This window comes from Solea senegalensis, linkage group LG16 (genome assembly GCF_019176455.1).
Source record: "Solea senegalensis isolate Sse05_10M linkage group LG16, IFAPA_SoseM_1, whole genome shotgun sequence".
Taxonomy (NCBI): domain Eukaryota; kingdom Metazoa; phylum Chordata; class Actinopteri; order Pleuronectiformes; family Soleidae; genus Solea; species Solea senegalensis.
This window is the reverse complement of record NC_058036.1, coordinates 18,376,885-18,396,959: the sequence shown is the minus strand read 5'-3', so window position 1 is coordinate 18,396,959 and position 20,075 is coordinate 18,376,885. Positions and strand designations below refer to the sequence as shown.

Below are 20,075 nucleotides of genomic sequence, written 5' to 3'. Positions count from 1 at the left end.
TTTAAGGCCAGGGACATTTTGTTTGATGAGATGACAGCGAGAGAAACACCAGTGCACACGATGAGACAAAGGAGACAATGATTATTCAACTCCAGAGACTTGAGACCTGGCTTTTCAGGACACATTTTTGCCATATTGCCTCATGTCCTGAAGGGTAGTCGAGTTGATGTTATTGAAACAAGTTGACAAGTTGTTGAGTTGCAGCTGTCCAAACAAAGTACAGGAGACTCACACCTTTGAGCATACATAGCATGCATAGGTAAACAAGTCATGTCTCACCTTATCGCTAGGACGTTTAAGTTGACGCAGTCAAATTACTTGAAATCAAAGCAGCTGCCAGGATGCAAATCACTGCCATTATTAGGTAATGACATTTATTAAATATATAAACCCCCTTCATAACTTAGTTTCAGAAAGCTGGCTTCTATCTTTAACTCACATGCCGTCCCAGAAGTCTGCCTGTGAGTAAGAAAAACAAAAGTTATATCCAACTGGAAGTGTTTTTTCCCAGGCAGCTTCCAACTAGGCACAGGGGACAAACAGCAATTCAGCTCATGATTATGAACTGCCACTGTTATCGCAGGTCGTGCATTAATTTGACATGTGGATTTGTCTAAAACTGATATTTAAGGCCAGCAAAGGATATTTGTAATGGGAGTGAATCTAGAGAGGGTGGTAGAAAGATATCATCAGTGGGGATGAACAGTGTTCTTTCATCTATTATTCAGGTCCCCACAATGCAAAACACAAGCTCAATGGGCAGAAACACTTTCAAACTTAGTTAATTGTCAACAGATTCTTCTGGATTGAGCGATGGATTGTTATGGCTGGAGTATTGCTGGTGGAGCAGTAAATCACTGGATTGGGGGAAGTGAGTGGCGTAATTGGGGTCTGAGTGGGGCAGGCAATGAAGTACAGAAAAGAGGAAGGAGCTAGATATGGCACACAAAAGAGTAGCAAACCACTGTGTTCACGTCATGCAAACCGGGATTTGAACGTCCAAATTGTTGATTCTTGAAACTGAGTCGACAGATATAAAAGGCTCTGTTGTTAAATGGTTTAAATCATAAAGAAATTCCTAGCTGATTTCCTCTATCCATCTTGATCAGTACTCCTCTACAGCAGTCCCTCTAGCCTTTGGGGTGCCCCAAGTCTCCATTTTAGGCCCTCTCCTCTTTTCACTATTGTTGTTGCATTTGGCGTCCATTTGTAACAAATATGTTTCCTTTCACAGTTTCACTGATGATGCGCTAATCGTTCTGCCCTTAACAACAAACAAAGACTCCGTTACAACCTTTTAATCTCAACAAAAACTGAAATCTGACATCAACAGTGTCCGTTGTCCACGTCTTTTAGTTGCCCCTTCATTAAAATGTGTTTGGAATGACCTTCTTTTCTCATATTTTGGGTCTGAATTGAGTGGTTGTAATTTAACGCACACATTTTTTATGTCTTTTCACAGAATGAGTCTTCAGACCTGACGGAGGAGCAGTTACTCGAGCTACTGGATGAGTGTGAGCTGACTGAGAGTTGGACCCTTCAAAACGAAGACACAATAACTGCAGCCATATGAAGCCTTGCTTTGAAAAATAACGCATCGCTATTATCAGACATCTTCTGTTCTGTTTTGAGAGAAAATGGGATCTAAAACATACTGCACCACATCACTGAGTTCTTTATACATAATGAGCCTATCGTGTGCTCAGGAACATTAAAGTGTCAGCACTAAAAAATTTGTAGTTGCAATTTTTGGTTAAGATCACAAATGTTATTTTCGTCCAACTTGCTCTCTGTGTTTTCAATACACAGATGGATTGATTCGCGTGTTGACTTCTCAATACGAGGACGAGGGGGGGCAGGACTGTTCACTGGATTAAATTGAACGTCTTAGATGAGAACAGAACATTGCCGTCATTAAATCTAACAACCGGGTATTATGGCCACAGAATGTTCTAAGACACAGATAAAAATTAGCCAACAACTTTGTGTCTGTGGAGTGAGGCCTGCGCACAAACATGTATTCAAAATAATCCTTCTTCGATGAAATATGGCCTTGTGTGTTAGTACCATGTGGTCCCACATGCAGTGTGGTTGTAAATGAAGGCAGAAGGATGGTGTATGGGTCACAGAAGGAAATCTTCAGACTCCATTCACTTTCAAACATTCCTGCCATTCCTGTCTCTATAGGTGATCTGCTTCACAGTGGACCAGATTAGAAGGATCTTCTGAAACTGGAGCCTGTGTGACCTTGTCTGAGCTTTAAGAACTTCCCTGCCAAAAGATTGCTATTTTCCAGAATGAGTTTGTCTTGGAGATTTGTGGAAGCTGTTGACACAGTCCCCATTTGCTCGTACTTGCCCAGCGTGAGTTACTGGTGTGCACTTGGTAGACCTCGGCCTTAAAGTCCTGCCTACACTCTCTCTCCTGGCGCTGGACACCTATGGGCCCATTCACCTCACTCCTTAAGTCAGCTACACATTCTGACCTTGTCTACTCAACAGGAATTATCTGACATTCCTCTAGGTGGTAAAACGATTCAACCAGGTGAGCTCTCCAAGGTCGAACACAGAGGAGAGGCCTGCTATCACATCATCTGTCCAGGAATCTAAGCTGGCGCCTCAGCACGGGTCTTAAAGAGCACATTCAATCAAGCGTCAGACCGATTGCACGGCATGTATTGTATGTTGTCAAAAATTGACCATAATATGTCATTATCAGGCTGAACAAACACTGGACGTGGACTCAAAAGCACTCAGTTTAAACAGAAAAAACCCTTTTACTGGTCTTGAACAAAAACAGGCAACAGCACAAGGCTACAAAAGAGGTCAAAAGGCTTCTAGTAACTGATCCTAAATAAAGGCAAGGACGCTTACTGGTCGACAGACAAGAGGAACTGGCAACAGACACAGGAAACATGCAGGCTAAATACACAGGTGCAGGTATAACGATGAACAGGTGAAACACATGAGGGCGGGGCCAGGTAATCACAGAGGAGGGAAACTCTACAGGAAGCAGACACTGAAAGGAGACGCAATGGTAATTGTTTCAAAATAAAACGGGAAACAGTGTTTGTTTTTGGTAAAATGGTATACAAGGTTACGTAGATACCCAGGTGGCGCTCAAGCATATGTTTTACATGTGGCCACTAGCATCAATTCTTGATTAGAATAGTGTGTAATAATGAATTACATTTGATTTTTTAAACACCTGCATGAGTATACGGTCATTAAAGTGGATACACGTGTAAGTAAATTCAAGCTGTATCCACTGGTACATTCATTCATTCATTCCTTGTCTATGGTTTTACCCTGGAGTCTGTAGGGAGGAGGGAGCAGAGAGACAACAATCATACTCAACACATATCTTACAGATACAAGTTTTATTTCAATTTCCTATGAAATGAGATTAAAAAAATGCCTTCATTCGTTACTGTCCATTTTTAAAAAAACGCAACCTCTGAGACTGATGCATTTTCTGGAGGACATGTATACCACACATTTTGGGGTAATGGAAACACAGTGAGCTCAGTATGGTAAGAATGAGGTCATTTCTAATGTAAAGAGACCAGCGGCATACTGAGACTGTTTGGGTTCTCTGGCATGACCCTCACTGGTGCCTTAGATTACAGCTCTTTGCAGCTCTGGGGAAGATCTAAATTGGCAGTCTGAATTATTCCTGCAGATGACATACTGGTACTGGATCCTGCAGCACAATGGACAAGAGCCGTAGACGGAGGCTATGGATATCTCATCGACAGCATTTTGACAAGTTTTATTCAGACGTTTTTATGAAAACCGTAATTTTCCAGCGCACATTTTCACAGTTCATTGCCCCGGAAAAAAAAGAGGGAGCAAAATTCCTCATATATTCCTCTCATGTTGAGCGTTGTCTTTGAAGGTGTAATGGGATGCCTGTGTCGCGTGTAATCAGATCTGTATGGATGTGCCGTTTAAGTGGGTTATACTTCACGTTGAGTTTTCCTGCTGTTGACTCCAGAGGATACTCCCTTTCTCCGAGGCTCCACTAGACTCATCTAATGGATTCCAGTCGCTTGACAGAGCATGGGCTCGGCTCCCTTTGCTTTTCTTGGGTGAAGACCTCAATCAAAGTAAACCAAGCTGATTATTTAACCATTTGTTTGCCCCCAGAAAGAAAATAATTCACCAAGTAAAAAATGTTTTTTTTTCCCAAAGTATTTATTGTTCTTTTGACATTACAAAATAACAGGTAGGAGTATAAACAGCACAAGTTTATAGAAAAGCTTCACTAATAATAAAAAAAAAGACATACAAAACAACAAAGACATCCTCGTGTCAGTGTGCAAATAAGTTTATACAGACAGAAACGCTTCCATACGAGGCTACGCTTCTAGATAAATTATTTAAATAGCATATATCTACACAAATGAAATAACCTCGACATCAAACAGACACAATAATTTATCAAAAAAAAAAAATGCACAAGAAATTACATATAGCACATAATAGTCAAGACAACATTTCTTTAGTCCTTTACGTTGCCGTTTGGGCTTCTTTTGCTACAAAAATATCTTATATACAGCATATAAATGATACTGAAATCTTGCCTTAAAAAAAAAAAAAAAGAAGAAGCCAACTAATTTATACTCTGTTGCGTAGAAAAGTGATTCTTGTGTATTGCTGGCCTCAATACAAAAAGAATTAATGAGGTAATATTTGTACACGAAGGGTTTTCATTGGATTTTCCCTTGTCAGAATTGAACACACAAGCTCAGGCACACCCATCATGCACGTAGATAGACATGATACCTATCCGTCTATTACTTTCTCACTTTTTTTGGTCCGATGTATAACACGATAACTTGCCATTGGTGCATACACTGATCTCAGCTAATGGAAGTAGACGATTATTTTAAAATGGCAAGATGCAAAGACGAGCGACGAATTAAAGCCTCGATTATTATATTAAATACAAACAGCCACGCTAACAAAGTGAACTCACCACAGGATATAGACTGGCCCTCTCTGTTTACGTCCCTTGTTTATGATTAGTGATCCAGAGCAGTGTGCCTGCTCTGGGGCCCCTGTGCTTTCCTGAAAAGAAAACCGTGTGCTCTCCTCATTTTCCTTTTAGTGCTCATTCCTGAGAAGATTAATATTTTTGGGCCAGCTTTTTGGGTCATCAGATCAATTTTAAATGAATTTTTGACTCGGTTGGGTGGCACACATACAGAAACACTCAAACACCATTCACTCTCTCTGATAGCAACAGTCCATCCATACTGTCCACGGTCCCTCAACGTTTCCTTCAAGGGGGCATATTTACCCTGACCTAAGAAAGTTCTCTTATTGCTTTCTTCATTCTAAAAACAAGTGACTTTGAGTCCACAGCAGATGTACATTAATCCTCAAAGAAAAAAAAAAACACTCTTTGGTCCCTCATCCACAGAGGAAGACCACCAACCAACAGTTCAGGTGTGCAAAACAATAAAATTGTGGTCCTCTTTCAATGCAGATCAGAGCAACAAAGTGAGTGGGCCAATGTCTTCTGAACAGAAGGTGAGGTGCACTGCTGCAGAATCATCGTTGAACTTTCATTTGTCCTGAGGTAATTTTTACCTCGCGTTAGCTCACTTGTCCGTCATTCCTCCAATGTGCATTTCTCAAAAGTCAAAGATAGTTCGATCCAGTTCGTCTCGTGTCATATATTCATACCGACAGACATTCTTCTAGAAGGCTCCTGCGGTCCGCTTATGTATCTGGAAGAAATCGACGACAGGATTCCGGTTACAAACAAAGTCCAAAAGGATGAAATTGTGCTTTTAATAAAATGTCAAAACATCGACTGTGTGCTTACCTCTGCATTCATATTTGAGATCTGAAAAGTAAACCATCTCCTGAGAGAAGACATACAAGCCTAGTCGCCCACCGGCGTAAGTCTTGTCGTAGATGTTTCCAGAATCAGCCATGATTCTTTTGCCTTCATACATGACCACTCTGGAATAACAAAAAAGGTAAAACATGAGTTTATGTTAAGTGTGCCGTTTTGTGAAATGAAGAAAAGCATGGTCATGAGGACTTCAGCTCACCTGATGAGTCCAGTCTTGGGTCTGTGGGTCAGGTGCCACCTGTAGGCGGTGAAGTCCTTCCAGCCAATGTTCTTGGGGTCGTGCCACAGAGTGCGTACCTGGAAAACAAATATAAAGTTAATAACTCCTTATTCACTCCTTAAGTATTAAAAAAAAGGGTCACCTATTGTATTAACTTGTGTCTGACTGAGCAGATTCTCACCTGTCCTGGGGTGTCTCCGGTGTGCCACAGGGCGTTCCTCAGGTGCTCACCAGGGCCAGTGGTGGAGTTCACCACTTTGATGGACAGGCCGGAGTAGCCTTGTGCTCTTGTGGGCGTGTTTGACCAGTAAGTCTGTGTGATTTGTTTCCACATGACTGTGTAGAAGCGTGCGCTCGATTGGTAACCGAACACAAACCCAGCATAATCGTCATCTCTGTCTGTGTTTATGAAGAACGTTCCACTGAAATCCACGGCGCTGAACTCATCGTAACCTGCAATAAGAGTGGGCAAAGTTAAGAACCGGTCGACTAACTACTCTGTGTCTCTTTTGCGTGTCCGTCTGTGTATTTCGTACCAACAGCAATGCCAGGATCACAGTTGACGGTCTGCACCAGCTCCTTGCCCTGATGCCGCACCACCCAGTTGGGGTCAATCTGGGAGGTACCCTTGGGGTCCAGAGGAACCATCTGGAATCTGCGGAAGTCTGTTTCACTGATGGCAAAGTTCTCAGGACACACGTCATCGATGTCCAGAATATTGTCTTGGTCAAAATCATCTTTGCACGCATCACCGCGGCCATTACCTTAGAAAAAAAAACATAAATAGAGTTTAGAAACACAAAGAAGGAGCCTCTCAAAAACAAAACATCTACAAAACATCGAAAGCCTGACTCACCATCAGAGTCCAGTTGATCGGGGTTAAAAGCCAGTCGACAGTTGTCTTTCTCGTCGGGTATACCATCGTTATCGTCGTCATGGTCGCAGGCGTCACCCTTGCCGTCTTTGTCGTGGTCTACCTGGTTGGCATTGGCGATGTAGGGGCAGTTGTCCAAGTTGTTCTGGTGCCCGTCCTCGTCGATGTCCTGGTTGCTGTCACACTTGTCTCCCACGAGGTCTGAGTCAGTGTCGATCTGCAGGAGAAGGGAGTCCTTTTCATGAGACTGACGCTCACAGTGCTACACTCACTTAAATGTTGTTTTCACACATGTAAACAATGTCAAGCATCCTTAATTACATGTTAGTATGCATTCTAAAGGTTTCTCTTTCAACCTGTCCATTCCCTCTCTTTCAGAAACAAGAGCTACACAACAGATAAAGCGATGTCACTCAGGGTAGTTTTACCTGATCGGGGTTATGCTCCAGTGGACAGTTGTCACAGTGGTCTCCCACACCATCTCTATCAGTATCCCTCTGGTCCACGTTGTAAACATAAGGGCAGTTGTCGTTTTCGTTCAGAATGCCTGTTGAGTCAAACATAACACATCTTAGCCTTTAGGACAGTATACGTTAAAAAAAAGAAATACTTGGATATCTAGTATTTGGCGAGGGCTCTTACCGTCACCATCGATGTCCACGGCGCAGGCGTCGCCCTCTCCGTTATTGTCAGTGTCAGTTTGGTCGGTGTTAGCCTCGAACACGCAGTTGTCACAGCTGTCCCCAACATCGTCCCTGTCTGCGTCGTACTGGCCTGGGTTGTACAGTCTCGGGCAGTTGTCCTGAATACGAGCAGAAATATCATTTTTATTTCTAAAATAGGTCAAAGAAACGACATGTATAGGAGTGGAGCTTTGCTTTCAAAGGCTTGTTTTTCTTTCTTTCACTGGAATGTGATATTCCACTGCTTGAGAGCTGGTAATTTTTACCACAGCGTTTTTCTTGCCCGACTTTCCAAATCCACACTTAGAAATACGGGCATGCGGCCACCTCATCCTCAATTCTGAGTCCAATTATATTAAACTGTTCCTATGCTGTTGGCTTTCCACTTTAGCTGCCTGTTGAAAGCACACACTCACACGGAGGCTCGACATTCCTACTGCCCAGAGGAAGGACGGCTACAGCTGATTGCTATGTCTGGTCTCTGAGGAAAGCACACTTGTTGCTATATAAAACTGCAGTAATGACTCACCCTATCATCGGGAATCCCATCATTGTCATCATCATGGTCACATTCATCACCCAGGCCATCTTTGTCATAATCCTCCTGACCAGAGTTGGGAAGGTTGGGGCAGTTATCCTATGGAACAAAGGGGGCGGTTAAGGAGGCAATCATCACAATAATAGAGTGCAGATGGATAATAATGGCCTTTTTGTATTTCTATCCTTGTGGGGTCTGGCTACCTTCTTGCAGTGGTAGGTGGCGTTCTCCACACAAAACAGGTTTGTGTTGGGCCATCCGTCCAGGTCAGTGTCTTCTCCACAGATACGACCGTTCCCTGCGTATCCTGGCTTGCACTGACAGCGGTACATAGACTCGGAATAGACGCCCAAGTAAATGCAGTTTGCGTTCTTGTTGCAGTCATGGCTACCATCCTGGCAAGGGTTCCGAGGTTTGCAGACCTGGAGAAAATTGCAGAGTGTTAAAAAAGATGCAAGCAGACAGCCTTCAGACTTAGGACACAACAAGCGAGTGAAGAGGCAAACCTGTTTTTTAGCCGTCGCCTGTTCCACTCCTCTTCCAAAGGGCTGAGGGCCAGAGAAACGTGCGGGGCAGGGCAGGCAGTTGTAACCCGGTTCGGTGTTCTCACAGCGATGGATTCCATTGTGAGTATGGCAAGCATCAGGGACCTCTTTACACTCGTCGATGTCCTTGCAGATGACGCCGTTCCCGCGGTAGCCGGGTGGGCACTTGCCACATTTGAAGGAGCCATCGGGGAAGCTCATGCACCTTGCACCGGGGAAGCACGGGTTGGACAGACAACCATCTGTTGGAAAGAATTCATTAATTTATTGCTGTGTAATGACAATAAAGTAATGCTGTAACAGGGTAAATTCCTAAATACTGACCAATAGGACAGCTCTGTTTGTTGCACACTTGAGACACGTTGGCATCACCGACGCAGTCTTTTCCACCATATTTGGGGACTGGATTAGAGCAGAGACGTTTGCGGGTCTGGAATCCTCCACCACAGGTAACACTGCAAATGTCCCATGGTGACCAAGGTCCCCAACCTCCATTGACTAAGAAAATAAAAATTGAAAAAGCAATATTGATTTTTTTTGCCCTGCTTTCCATCAACACTGCCATATACTGTGTGGTTTGTGAAATTCTAACTTACTGGGACATGGCGACTTTTGACAGATCTCAGTTTGACGGCCTTCTCCCTCACAGTCCTTGCCACCCATCTGGGGCGTGGGGGAGTTGCAGAGGCGGATCCGGGTGATGACTCCCTCACCACAGGTCACAGAGCACGAAGACCATGGCGACCAGTGGCTCCAGCCGCCGTCCTGTTTGACTGTGAGCGACACACACGCACAATCAATTCATCATGCTGCGGAACGGAGAATATTTACATGCACAATGGTTTTGTTAGGAAATACTGGGTGACTTACAGCGTTTGTCACATTCCTGGGGGTAGCAGTCACGGGTCTGGACAGAGGTGCCCTCACAGTTGCTGTTGATGCGGTCGCAGGAGCGTCCGCGCTGCTGGATGCCACGGCCGCAAGTCACGGAACAATGGGTCCATTCAGACCAGGGAGACCATCCATCCTCAGTAATTTGTGCTGATGAAAGGACGGGGTTGAAGACAAAGTTTAGGGATCCTTACTTTAAGCGAAAGATTTCAAAAGAAATATGAAGAAAGGCAATCTTTGCCTGATTTGGAAAAAGACAGTCTTACCTGTTCCACAGCGTGGACAGCACTCTCCGTCAGGCACTGTGGCATTAGCGCATGGGATCAGAGGGCAGGAGATTTTGCGGCATATAGTCGCACCGTTCTGGAAAAAAGGAACAAAAATAAAGAGTTAAATAATTGCCCGACAGGCTACGCTGGTACATTTCCAAGCCTGTCTTCAGCAGGGACATGACACTGCTGCTGTGTTGAAAACATAATCCTCTCCAACACCCAACTAATGAATACATGGACACCTTTCACTACATGTCACAGTAGAACAAAGGACTCGCGCTGCTTTGTTGATAGTAGGGAAGAAGTGCTGATGGCTGTCAGCCTTGAGCTAGAGTGATTATGAAGGGAGGGACTAACATAAACACTGTTATCACGTCATTACAACAGGGCTGCAGGAAACTAAAACTCAGGTTTGGCTTCAGCCGGGCTTGATGCCAACAGGTGTGATGACACTAACCTGGCAGGTGCACTCGGTGCAGCCGTCCACCGTCCACTCGTCTTTGTCCCCGTAGCGGGCGCCGTTGTGGAAGCAAATTCCACTGTGGATTTTAATTTGATTTTTCAGCAGAGAGCTTTCCTTCGACTGGGGGAACAGAAAAAAAGAGAGAAAGAGAAGGGGGCTGCTCAGAACGGAGGATGGAAAAATTCTACTTTGCCAAGGTTCCAGCACAAATGAATCACCGACCGAGACTGTGATTAAGACATTGCTTGAGTCTAGTGAAGCAGTACAAATGCAACCAGCCGCCAAACATATTTGTGTATTCACATGGGTCTAATTAAGGACTTGGCCTTGGACTGCCATTACAGTGACAAGTGGCCACGCAATGGGAACACATAGACCAGAGGCAGGGTAAAGGATGCAGGGAAGAGGAAAAGGGGGAGTGGATGATGATGATGACAGGGAGCAGCAGACCCTGATCGGACCTTCACGCTTACCACTTTGTGAAGCTCGTTGGACAGCTGGTTAACAACTACACCGAGTCCCCGGAGCTCCTTAAACATGCTGGCGATGTCCTCGCAGGAGAACCCACAGACAGACTGCACATCTGAATACAAGAGAGAGTCATCTATTAAATCACCTCAAACACTTAAGGTTTACAACTGAGCGGTGGATCAGAGACTTGTGTGAGGTCTCACCTTTGGCTTTGTGGTCATTGTAATTAGTCCTAATGGCAGGACTGGAGCCATTGACTGGGTTGTCCAGGGTCATGACATTGGCCATTAACATACCTGCAGGTGGGAAAGAGAAGAGGAGGGGAGGTTATTTAATTTTTGGTTGGGAGCAACATACTATACACTTTTCATCAGTTTTTTTTTCTTCTAAGCTTACCTCCACTATGGCATCCCTTGTTTCTCATTATAGCTTCTAGAGTGGTCCCAAACACAAAGCGCACATTCTGGAGGACTCCCTATAGGAAGATAAAATAGAGACTGACCATCTTCAAATATTAAACTGTCACTTTTTCTCTTTCCTTACACAACATTTTGTCATCGTATAGTTTTCAATACATTCGGGATCTTACCATGAACCTGTCCCTCACAGCTCCTTTCCCGATCCGGAGGCTGGCAATGTCTGCCACCTCCTGGGTCAGCACCTTGTGTATGGGCACGTCCAGCTCCTCCGTGTTGATCTCCTCACAGCCGACAAAAAGCTGAGCCTGGTCATCCTGAACAAACAGCGTGACGTTCTTCCAGTGTCCAGTGGCCAAGTTGGCCTCCTCTATGGACAGAACCTGCTGCTGATGTGCGGTGGAGTAGACCACGTCCAGGGTGTTTGCCATGCCATTGGAAATGATCTCAAAAATGGGTCCGGAGCCGTCGTTCTTCTCCACCCTCAAAAGGGTGTTTCGGGTCTTCCTAGACTGTTTCAGGTTGACCAAGAGGATGAAGCCCCTTTCAGCCTGGATGGAGTCGAGAAGGTCCCTGAAGGAGCTGTCGGGGACGGGGGGGATCAGGTCCGCATTCAGGACTTTGTACGCAGGACTGTACGGATCTGCACCTCTGACCAAACTGACTCCATGGTGTCTCTTGTTCACTTGTGCCAGATCAAACAGGTCATACACACTGTTATCATCTCGACTCTCTGCGGTCAAAGGAAATAAGACACTGGTCATTTCTCTGTATATAATGACAGTGTCCACAAAGATGCAGGACAACAGAGATAAAAATAAACTGCAAAAATGATATCAATTAAATGTAATAGTAACACATTGTGTGACCTGAATACCACAGAATATAGTATCATGATAGAAAGTTTTCAAATCAGTCAAAAATGATGTATACATCAGTTAATTGTGAAATCAAATTCTTTCCAGGCTGGAAAAGAGTTTGTTTTGCACAATGCATGAGCATAATATTAATATATCTTACATACAATCATGAAATGATGATATCAATTGTTACTGAGTCATTTCCCATGTCTAAAAGGCACACTCCATTATTTCTCACCTGCAAGTCGTGCACCTTCGCACCTCCACAGCATCAATGGCAAAAAAATGCCCCACAGCAGCATCTTCAAATCTTAAATGAGCCCTAATGCAACCAGAATATAACAGAGTTAAATATTATCAAATAAAAATAATAATAATAACAGTATTATAAGAAAAGCAACGAACCAACCTTTAAAATAAAAAATGTTCTATTGAAAAAAAAGAAATAAAGATGGGGGGGTGGGAAAAAAATGAACAGAAAAGTCCTCTTGTCAGGTAATTTATCCTTCAGCTCTTCTCGCTGCTCATTAGAGTGGAATAAATAGTCGCAAGGACTCTTATGAGCTCCTGTGTTTCCTTATTCCTCTGTATTTCACTGACTTATCTCAGGAGTACGAGCGCTATTTAAACACTATGAGGACATTCCTGAGTCTCCATCTGGACCAATGGGGAGGCGACGGCAGAGAGGGGGGCGGACTTTTGTTTCTTACCTCACAGCCAGTCACAGGAATATCCGAGACGCACACACACACACACACACAGAGAGAGTGAGAGGGGGGGAATATGCATTCCTGAATCTCCATCACCGGGAAAGTATTTCATACACGCACCACAGCCAAGATGTGGTCGTTTCCGGTCACATTAAAGTTTAAGTCTTCATCACATGGCCCTAATTTCATTTGACTGTCAATTGTCAAAGAAGAATATATATATTTTTCTTCCTTTTTATGTGACATAAGTAGGGCAATTAGTCCAGAAGGCTAGAAATACTAATAATGATAATAAAAAACCAGATGTGAACAGATTTTAAAGCCATAAAACACTTAATTGTATATATATATATATATAAAAATATCATACCTCACAAGTCCAGCTTATACATCATTATTATTATTATATTGTATGAAAAACAGCAGACTTCAGGTTGAACTTCTCATGCTGCGGTTACTAGTCTGTCCACCAGGGGATTCAGTGAGTTAAGGAATCAAATCCTATAATCCAAGGAGACAGAGCAGAGGGTGACAGGGGGACACCACTTTTTATGTATATATATGTATATATATACATATATATACATGTTTATATATATATATGTACACACACATATATATTATAGCTTTGAAACAAAACAATGTCTTGAAAGTGTTTTGAAAGGTGCTATATACATAAAGCTTATTGTCATCAGTATTGACATTTTACTTAGTGATACTAGCAGTATTATTACTTTTATATTAGTATAAAACCATCATTACTGTACGTGAGAGAGAAACCAAATAAGATGAAAAATAAACTTTAAAAACTAAATATATGAATTTGGAGTTGGATTAAGGACATGTAATAACTATGATATAATACCACTGCATAATGTGTAATACAAAAAGAATATGTCTTGATAATATAATATAGTATAATACAAGTAGAGCGTATAGTAATACCAGTGCTGCACAATAGGTCGACACACACACTGTCACAATTTTGACCACTCGATAGTAAACAATGTATTTAATGACATTTACCCAGATTCCTTCCAAACGATGACATCACCACAGAGGAGAAGTTTGTTGTTTTTTAACCAATTATCTTTTTTTTTCTCCTTCTGCCTCAGACGCAGGGAAGTTTTCCCCCATTTTTTTTTTTCACTGAACAACAAACTGAGGCAAGGATCCGACGATCCCGATGCCAGCAATATGCAGAGCTAAGGAATCAAGGGAAAATTGAGGCAAACTGAAGCGAGTGTGTGACAGTGATGGAAGTCTTCTGGAAAAAACAGAACATTCGCCGAGGCGCCTTCAAGGTAGACTCTAAAAATAGGTCAGATGTATGGGCAAATGATGTGAAGAGACATCTGGATTCTGTGTGTACATACCACAGTAACACAGGATTTTTTTTTTATGACATCTGTTAGTGACCTGGGTGACAGGAAGCGATACCAGAGTAAAGATGCCCCACGGGTCAAACGGTCAAAACGGACATTTATGTGGAAACACTTGTGTGTGAAATCGGGTCAAGTGGGAACACAACAATCCTCTTGGGAGCAGTATTTGCAGATATCCCAGGGCAGGTGTGAGTGGAATCATCTCTGTGGGTGTGACGGTGAGGTCACAATGTGGGCGGCGTGCGTATCTGGCAACTCTGTGTCGGAGGTGAAGAGACTTGACGAGCTCTGCTGCCAAAAGTGCAGCGGAAACAGGCCCATAGATAGCCAGTGTTTACTCTGAGTTTAATCCCCTGGATTTGTTTCCAACCGAGGGAGCTCACAAAGACACGTCAGGGGGAGGTGTGGGAGTCAATTTGTATCTCTCTGCTCATTTCTGCACTGTACACTCAAACTGACTCGTGGAAAATAATTAACTTAAGTGTTTACTCTGTCCCCGTGCTTCAAAAGTGTACCGCGTGACCTTTGAATATAAACAAACGTCATCGCGAAGTCAGTTCACACAATGGCGTTTGCGCCTGTCGCCGCCACACAACTGTGTTTCTCGGCTCAGCTATACTTAGATCCCATGTTGCCTGGCGACGCGGTACGACTGAAATCGCCCGTGAAACTTTAATTCCACTGATAATTCACAATTCCCTCAGACAGGTCTGATAGTATTGCTTGACAAAACTCCTTTTTTAAATAATGCCACACACTGTTTCACAATATATAATATACTGTATACATAACAGAGGCAGAATATTAATAACAACAACAACAACAAGTTGCACAGTTATTTATTTATTTTCAATAATATTATTTATGCTGGTGCGGCGCTGCATTATCGTGAATGTTCAAACAAAGACGTTTTGTGTTTTGCAGCGAGCGTCCGCACTGTGCCACTGTTTGAACAACGTTCATTGTTTGGGAGGAAAGTCATCCCCAAAGATTTATGTTTTCTTAAGCGCAGAGACAAAACCACTTGAAACAGGCCACTGTGGTTTCTTAATGATATGGTTAACATGAGTAACACCAGCTACTGGTACTTTGCCTGAAGTCATCGCTCAAAATGCACTTATTTGCCAGCAGCTGTAGAGCGTACAGTGTTTTTATTTTTCAATGTGAGCTCACTGCTGAACACATTAAATGTGTTGTTAGCAACGTTTTCAGCGTGGCGTGAATTTGCCAGTCTATGAAAACTGTTTATAACACATAATCTGGTCTCGAGTATCTATTCCAATAGATCTGACGTTTGAGACCTGAGGAGTCAAACGTCTATGATGGGAAATATTAGATTCAATCACCAGTTTTCATAGTGCTGTGCATGTGGAGACTGAAACTGTCAGGCAGTCCAAACATGAAAAAGGAAAAAATCCAAAAAGGAGTGACGCAGACAGCCAGGGTACCGAGGAAAGACAATCGCTATGGCAACAGCAGAATTCCACCATATGCTGTGTGTACGTTAGACAAACTGATGACTAATGACACGTGCTTAAGTAAACAGGTGAACAGATAAGGTCAACATTACGAGCTACTCCTGCAGGTGATTTATGTAACGCTATGTTGTCTGACTGCACAAGAGGATTTACCACTGAGCAGTGTTTCCATCCAGCGCTGGCTTTACTTACCAAAATAACCAGGACCTACTGGTGCCATTCTTTGGCACCCTTCCCTTGGTGTCGAGAGTAAAATAGCCAGTGTGTAAGACATAGTGACACCTAATGGTGAGACTGCAGATCGCAAGTAAACAGAGGACATTTGGTGACCAACAGTCGTCGAACTCGGAGTAAACTAGCCAGAGTAATGTCATTATTAATTATCGACACAGTAGGTAACAAATTCACTCTACTCGGCACGATTTGGTGGAGACGCACGTAGTTTTACTGACAGTATATACAGAGGGTATAAGAATGTGCAATACAGAGTGTCTCATCTATATTAAGTGTATAAACACACCTGAGCAAATAAAGTACTCAAAATGTTCAAAAAACGGATTGAAGTTGTGAAATATGCGAAATACATCACACTTACATCACAAGTTCGCTTGGCTCGTTTTTACGAACAAAAAGAAAATTAAAAAAAATGTGAATTACATAACTGTGATATTTGTAAACCCTCCTGAATGGTTCGCACTGGACCTTTACGAATTTAAGAAATCATGACTGGGACGACTGTGCTGCGCCCATTATTATTCTCACCTAATAGAAATGATTATTATTTTGCAGTTGATTAAAAGCTTGACGTCTTAAATTATTAGTGTGGTTTAAAAAAAACAACAAAATGATTATGATTTTCACTCCATGGAAACGGCACACGGATCTAGACCACGGCGCTTTATGTGTTAGATTGATGTTGGGCAACGTCTGACGCATCATTTCACCGACAGGTTGAGACAGATTCCAGTAATTTACTTTGCTAATCGTAACAGTGATGGTATTCTGTATGCGATGGACAAAAACAAGTACGCCAAATGATAATGATGAGGAAGAAGTAGGCGGGACTGATAGGACACCATCTGTGGTTCTGGGGAAAGTCAAGGTCAACGATTTCCAAGGTAAAGTTCTGCCCTGACACGCCTCACTGTTTATAGTGAAATCCGTGTCAATAAGACATTTCCGCCACTCCAAATCAAGCAGGTTTTGAGTTTTGAAATCTCGAGTGACGTCCAGTGTGAGCATGAAAGACAATCCTGCGTTTACTTGCTTGTTTGTTCTACTGTTATTCCCTCATTTTGGACCTTTTCTGGCATAAACACTGACAGGTTTAGGGCTAGGACTTGAGCTGTGGTTAGGTGAAGGTGAGGGTTAGGCATTGGCTGGTTGTGGTTAAGGGTTGAGACTTTGTTTAGGCTGTCGAAATGAATGGAAGTCAATACAGGGTCCTGTCTGCGTGCATGCATGCGTGTGTGCGTGTGTGTGTGTGTGAGCAGGCTTTGCTCGTATGCGTCATTCTTCAATTTATCGGTCAGAAACATGCCTCGGGGAAGCAAACTTGTTTAAGTCATGTTTTAGAGGGGGGAAAAAAACACACAAAAAAAAAAGACAGCAGCTGGAGAATGAAAGTGGAAAGAATTAGCAGGAGGCTTGTGCGGCTACGAGTCATTCACAGAACACGACGAGTCACTGATAAAAAAGATACGATGCGGTTCTTTGAAAGAGAGCCAAGTGAGCGCATGGTCAGCGAGCTATTTTTGCCTTATTTTGGGAACAAATGTTGATTAATGATAACGTTTTGTTCAGTTCAAACATTCCGCTATTGTGTTGATCAGGGAAAAGCTGATTACTGGAAGAATATTGGGAAATCCACTTTAAACAGTAGTGGGGGAATGGCCAAGTTTTCCTCCAAGGAATCATATATGAAGGGAGCTGAAGGCCGCGTGTTTCCAGACATAACAATATTTAAAATCACTCAGCTATTTTTCCCTCCTGCACCATATGCCAGAGCACTAAAAGGACTTGGACTCCAAGGCCATTGTAAATCATAATCCATGCTATGAAAAGAAGAGGCAAATATGGATATTACCTGTGAATTTATACAAAACGTGACAAAAGTAGACAAAAGTCATATTTCACGCCGCGTAAATCTGCCACGTTGCGTATATTTACAGCAGACACTTAGCCCGAAGCGAGCGTCTTGGTTTTCAGGGAAGCCGCTACGCTAAGTAAACACCGCCACTGCAAAACAAGCCCCGAGAGTCATCAGAACGTGTGGTGGCAGTTAGCTCGCTCGTCTTTGGACATCACGCATGGAAGAGAGTGATAAATTGGTTGCAGTGAGTCTGCTCGATTCCCGGCATGTGATGTCAGAGTCTGATTATGTTGGACTGACGCTCCCGAAGGCAATCGTCGACTCTTCGTGTTTACAGACAGACACCGAGTCATCCGTGACGCTCCCCACATGTTGGTTGTACAAGCGCGACCGGCGGCTCTTTAGGTTTGGTGAGTGATGGCGGTAAACCCTCGCTGCTGCTGCGCGTGACGCTTCTGCCGCTAAACGCACAACCTTTTGACTAATGAGCTGACAGACCACACGCCACTCAGCTGGAAGGTCTGTACCCGGGAATGTTAAAGGTCCTCCTGAAAGAGAGGCATGTGTTTGGTTTGTGAGAGACACAAGAGTTCCCGATGACCACACAAGTGGATAATGACTGCAGGAGAGCTTACGTCAAAGTGTTTTCAAAGACGAGTTTGAAAAGATGGAAAAGAGAGAGAGAGAGTAAGCAGCAGCTGTGATAATCAGAGATTATTTAGGAAGACTCATAAAACAAACGGGGATTATCAGCATAAAGTTTTTACGGCGAGCATTAGCCGCCTAAAATTAGCATTCATTTGAAGTCATGTTTGCGACCACCCGGCAGCCGTGAGTCCAAAATAACTCCTCAACAGCAAAATGCTTCACTACGTTCACCGCCGACTTACTCGCGTCCATCAGCTATACTCTGATGTTATTTTTGTATTTTTTTTTTTTTGACCCCAAAAAAATGTCAAACTCTTCTCTTGAAGCACATGAAATTATATGTTTTGGTGGATGTGCTCCAAACTCTTGCCTCTCATTTCGGGGGGCAAAAAAAAAAAGGAAGAAAGAAAGAAAAATGAAAACATTCAGTTGCAAGTCATCACGTTTAAGAGTTTCAAGCGCTGCAACGCGTTCAGCTGGCGTCGCCGTCCGCTCTCTGGACGACGCACCGCTCCCGTTGCACAACACGAGATTTCGCTGGGATTAATGGTGTGTTATATTCTTTTTTTTTCTCTTTAACGTGGGACCACCTGAGGATTGTGGGTGAGGTTTCAGTTTCGTGTGAACTTACTGTAGTCTCGCTCACCACGATGACGGTGTGAAAAGATCTCAGGCAAAACCCTTGGAAACAGAGCACCAGTGGAGCCCTTTTCTCCCACAGTTCCTCAATAGAAGCCTTTTTAAAGTGTTGTGCATTTTGGCTGTGGAGAACAAACTAAAAGTTAATGGCACTGTTTCCTCCTCTCCCACACACACACACACACACATTTACAGTTCATTTCATTTTATTGGACCCTGCTTTTCTTGGCCTTCTCTCCTAAAAGCTCCTCCAGTTTGAGGAAGTGCTCTCACCATGTTCACCCCGGTGGATATTAAACCGAGCGGCGAGGGCAAACTCCACTGCCCGAAAGACATTAACCAGCCATTTGCAGCCAGAGCACTTCACAGGAAGTACAGTGTGCCACACTCGCTGCGCCTTTCCCATGACATCACAGATCTGTGATGATGCACAGGGTCTGATTCTGTCAAAAAGAAGCTCTGGAAGCTGCTATATAATGCACTTTAGGCAGCTTCACAGGAGCAGTGAGCTTCGCCAAGCTGAACCAAGTGACACTTGACCTATTTATTTTTTAAACGTTCACTAAAATGTTGGTTATTTACTGTACCTGGAATTGACAACTGGAGATTTGTGTCGATTGGCTGCAACTTGGAGGGGAGTGGTGAAAACAACTGTGTTACCACCTTGTAATATTGGCAAACAGTAAATATGGTGGAATCAGTTCATTCATTTACAGATACTACACACATGCAAAGCCTACAAAAAAAAATACATCTTTTATTTTGAAAGTGCAACAAATACCCCCTTATAAGAGGGAGAAACTACTAACAAAAACTCAGGCTTGATAAAGCAGCAAACAAAAGTACCAGACCTGAGACAGGGGCATGGAGCAAACGCTGGTTCTCTGGTTCACAACAAAAAGACCAACTGGCAAACAGACCAAGGCAGACCATAATATACACACACGGTCATGGGGAACAGGTGGAAACAATCAGGGTGGGGAAGACAATCAGACTGGCGGGAAAAACACAAGGGGAAGTGG

The 20,075-nt window shown here is 43.3% G+C and overlaps 2 protein-coding genes across 7 annotated transcripts in view; one reads left to right on the top strand and one right to left on the bottom strand.

Annotated features, from left to right (window-relative positions):
• The window catches only part of fsip1 (fibrous sheath interacting protein 1), a 28,049-nt gene extending 24,711 nt beyond the window's left edge, over positions 1-3,338 (top strand). For all 6 annotated transcript variants that reach the window (XM_044047518.1, XM_044047515.1, XM_044047513.1 and 3 more), the window contains one exon: positions 1,463-3,338. In XM_044047518.1, coding sequence (XP_043903453.1) covers positions 1,463-1,573 — 111 coding nt within the window. In that variant the 3' untranslated portion in view covers positions 1,574-3,338. The remainder of the gene's footprint in view (positions 1-1,462) is intronic.
• An 837-nt stretch (positions 3,339-4,175) lies between these two features.
• LOC122783306 (thrombospondin-1-like) lies at positions 4,176-12,543 on the bottom strand. The gene is made up of 22 exons (XM_044048025.1): positions 12,511-12,543; positions 12,340-12,423; positions 11,415-11,974; positions 11,222-11,300; positions 11,029-11,121; positions 10,828-10,937; positions 10,349-10,474; positions 9,886-9,982; positions 9,599-9,769; positions 9,325-9,501; positions 9,053-9,226; positions 8,690-8,970; positions 8,387-8,605; positions 8,175-8,282; positions 7,605-7,764; positions 7,391-7,509; positions 6,945-7,179; positions 6,625-6,852; positions 6,270-6,541; positions 6,068-6,165; positions 5,836-5,975; positions 4,176-5,737 (listed from the first exon to the last, which is right to left on the bottom strand). Exons 2-22 carry the CDS (start codon positions 12,401-12,403, stop codon positions 5,730-5,732), a joined length of 3,519 nt encoding a protein of 1,172 aa, XP_043903960.1. The 5' UTR covers positions 12,404-12,423; positions 12,511-12,543; the 3' UTR covers positions 4,176-5,729.
• Between the last annotated feature and the right edge of the window lie 7,532 nt (positions 12,544-20,075).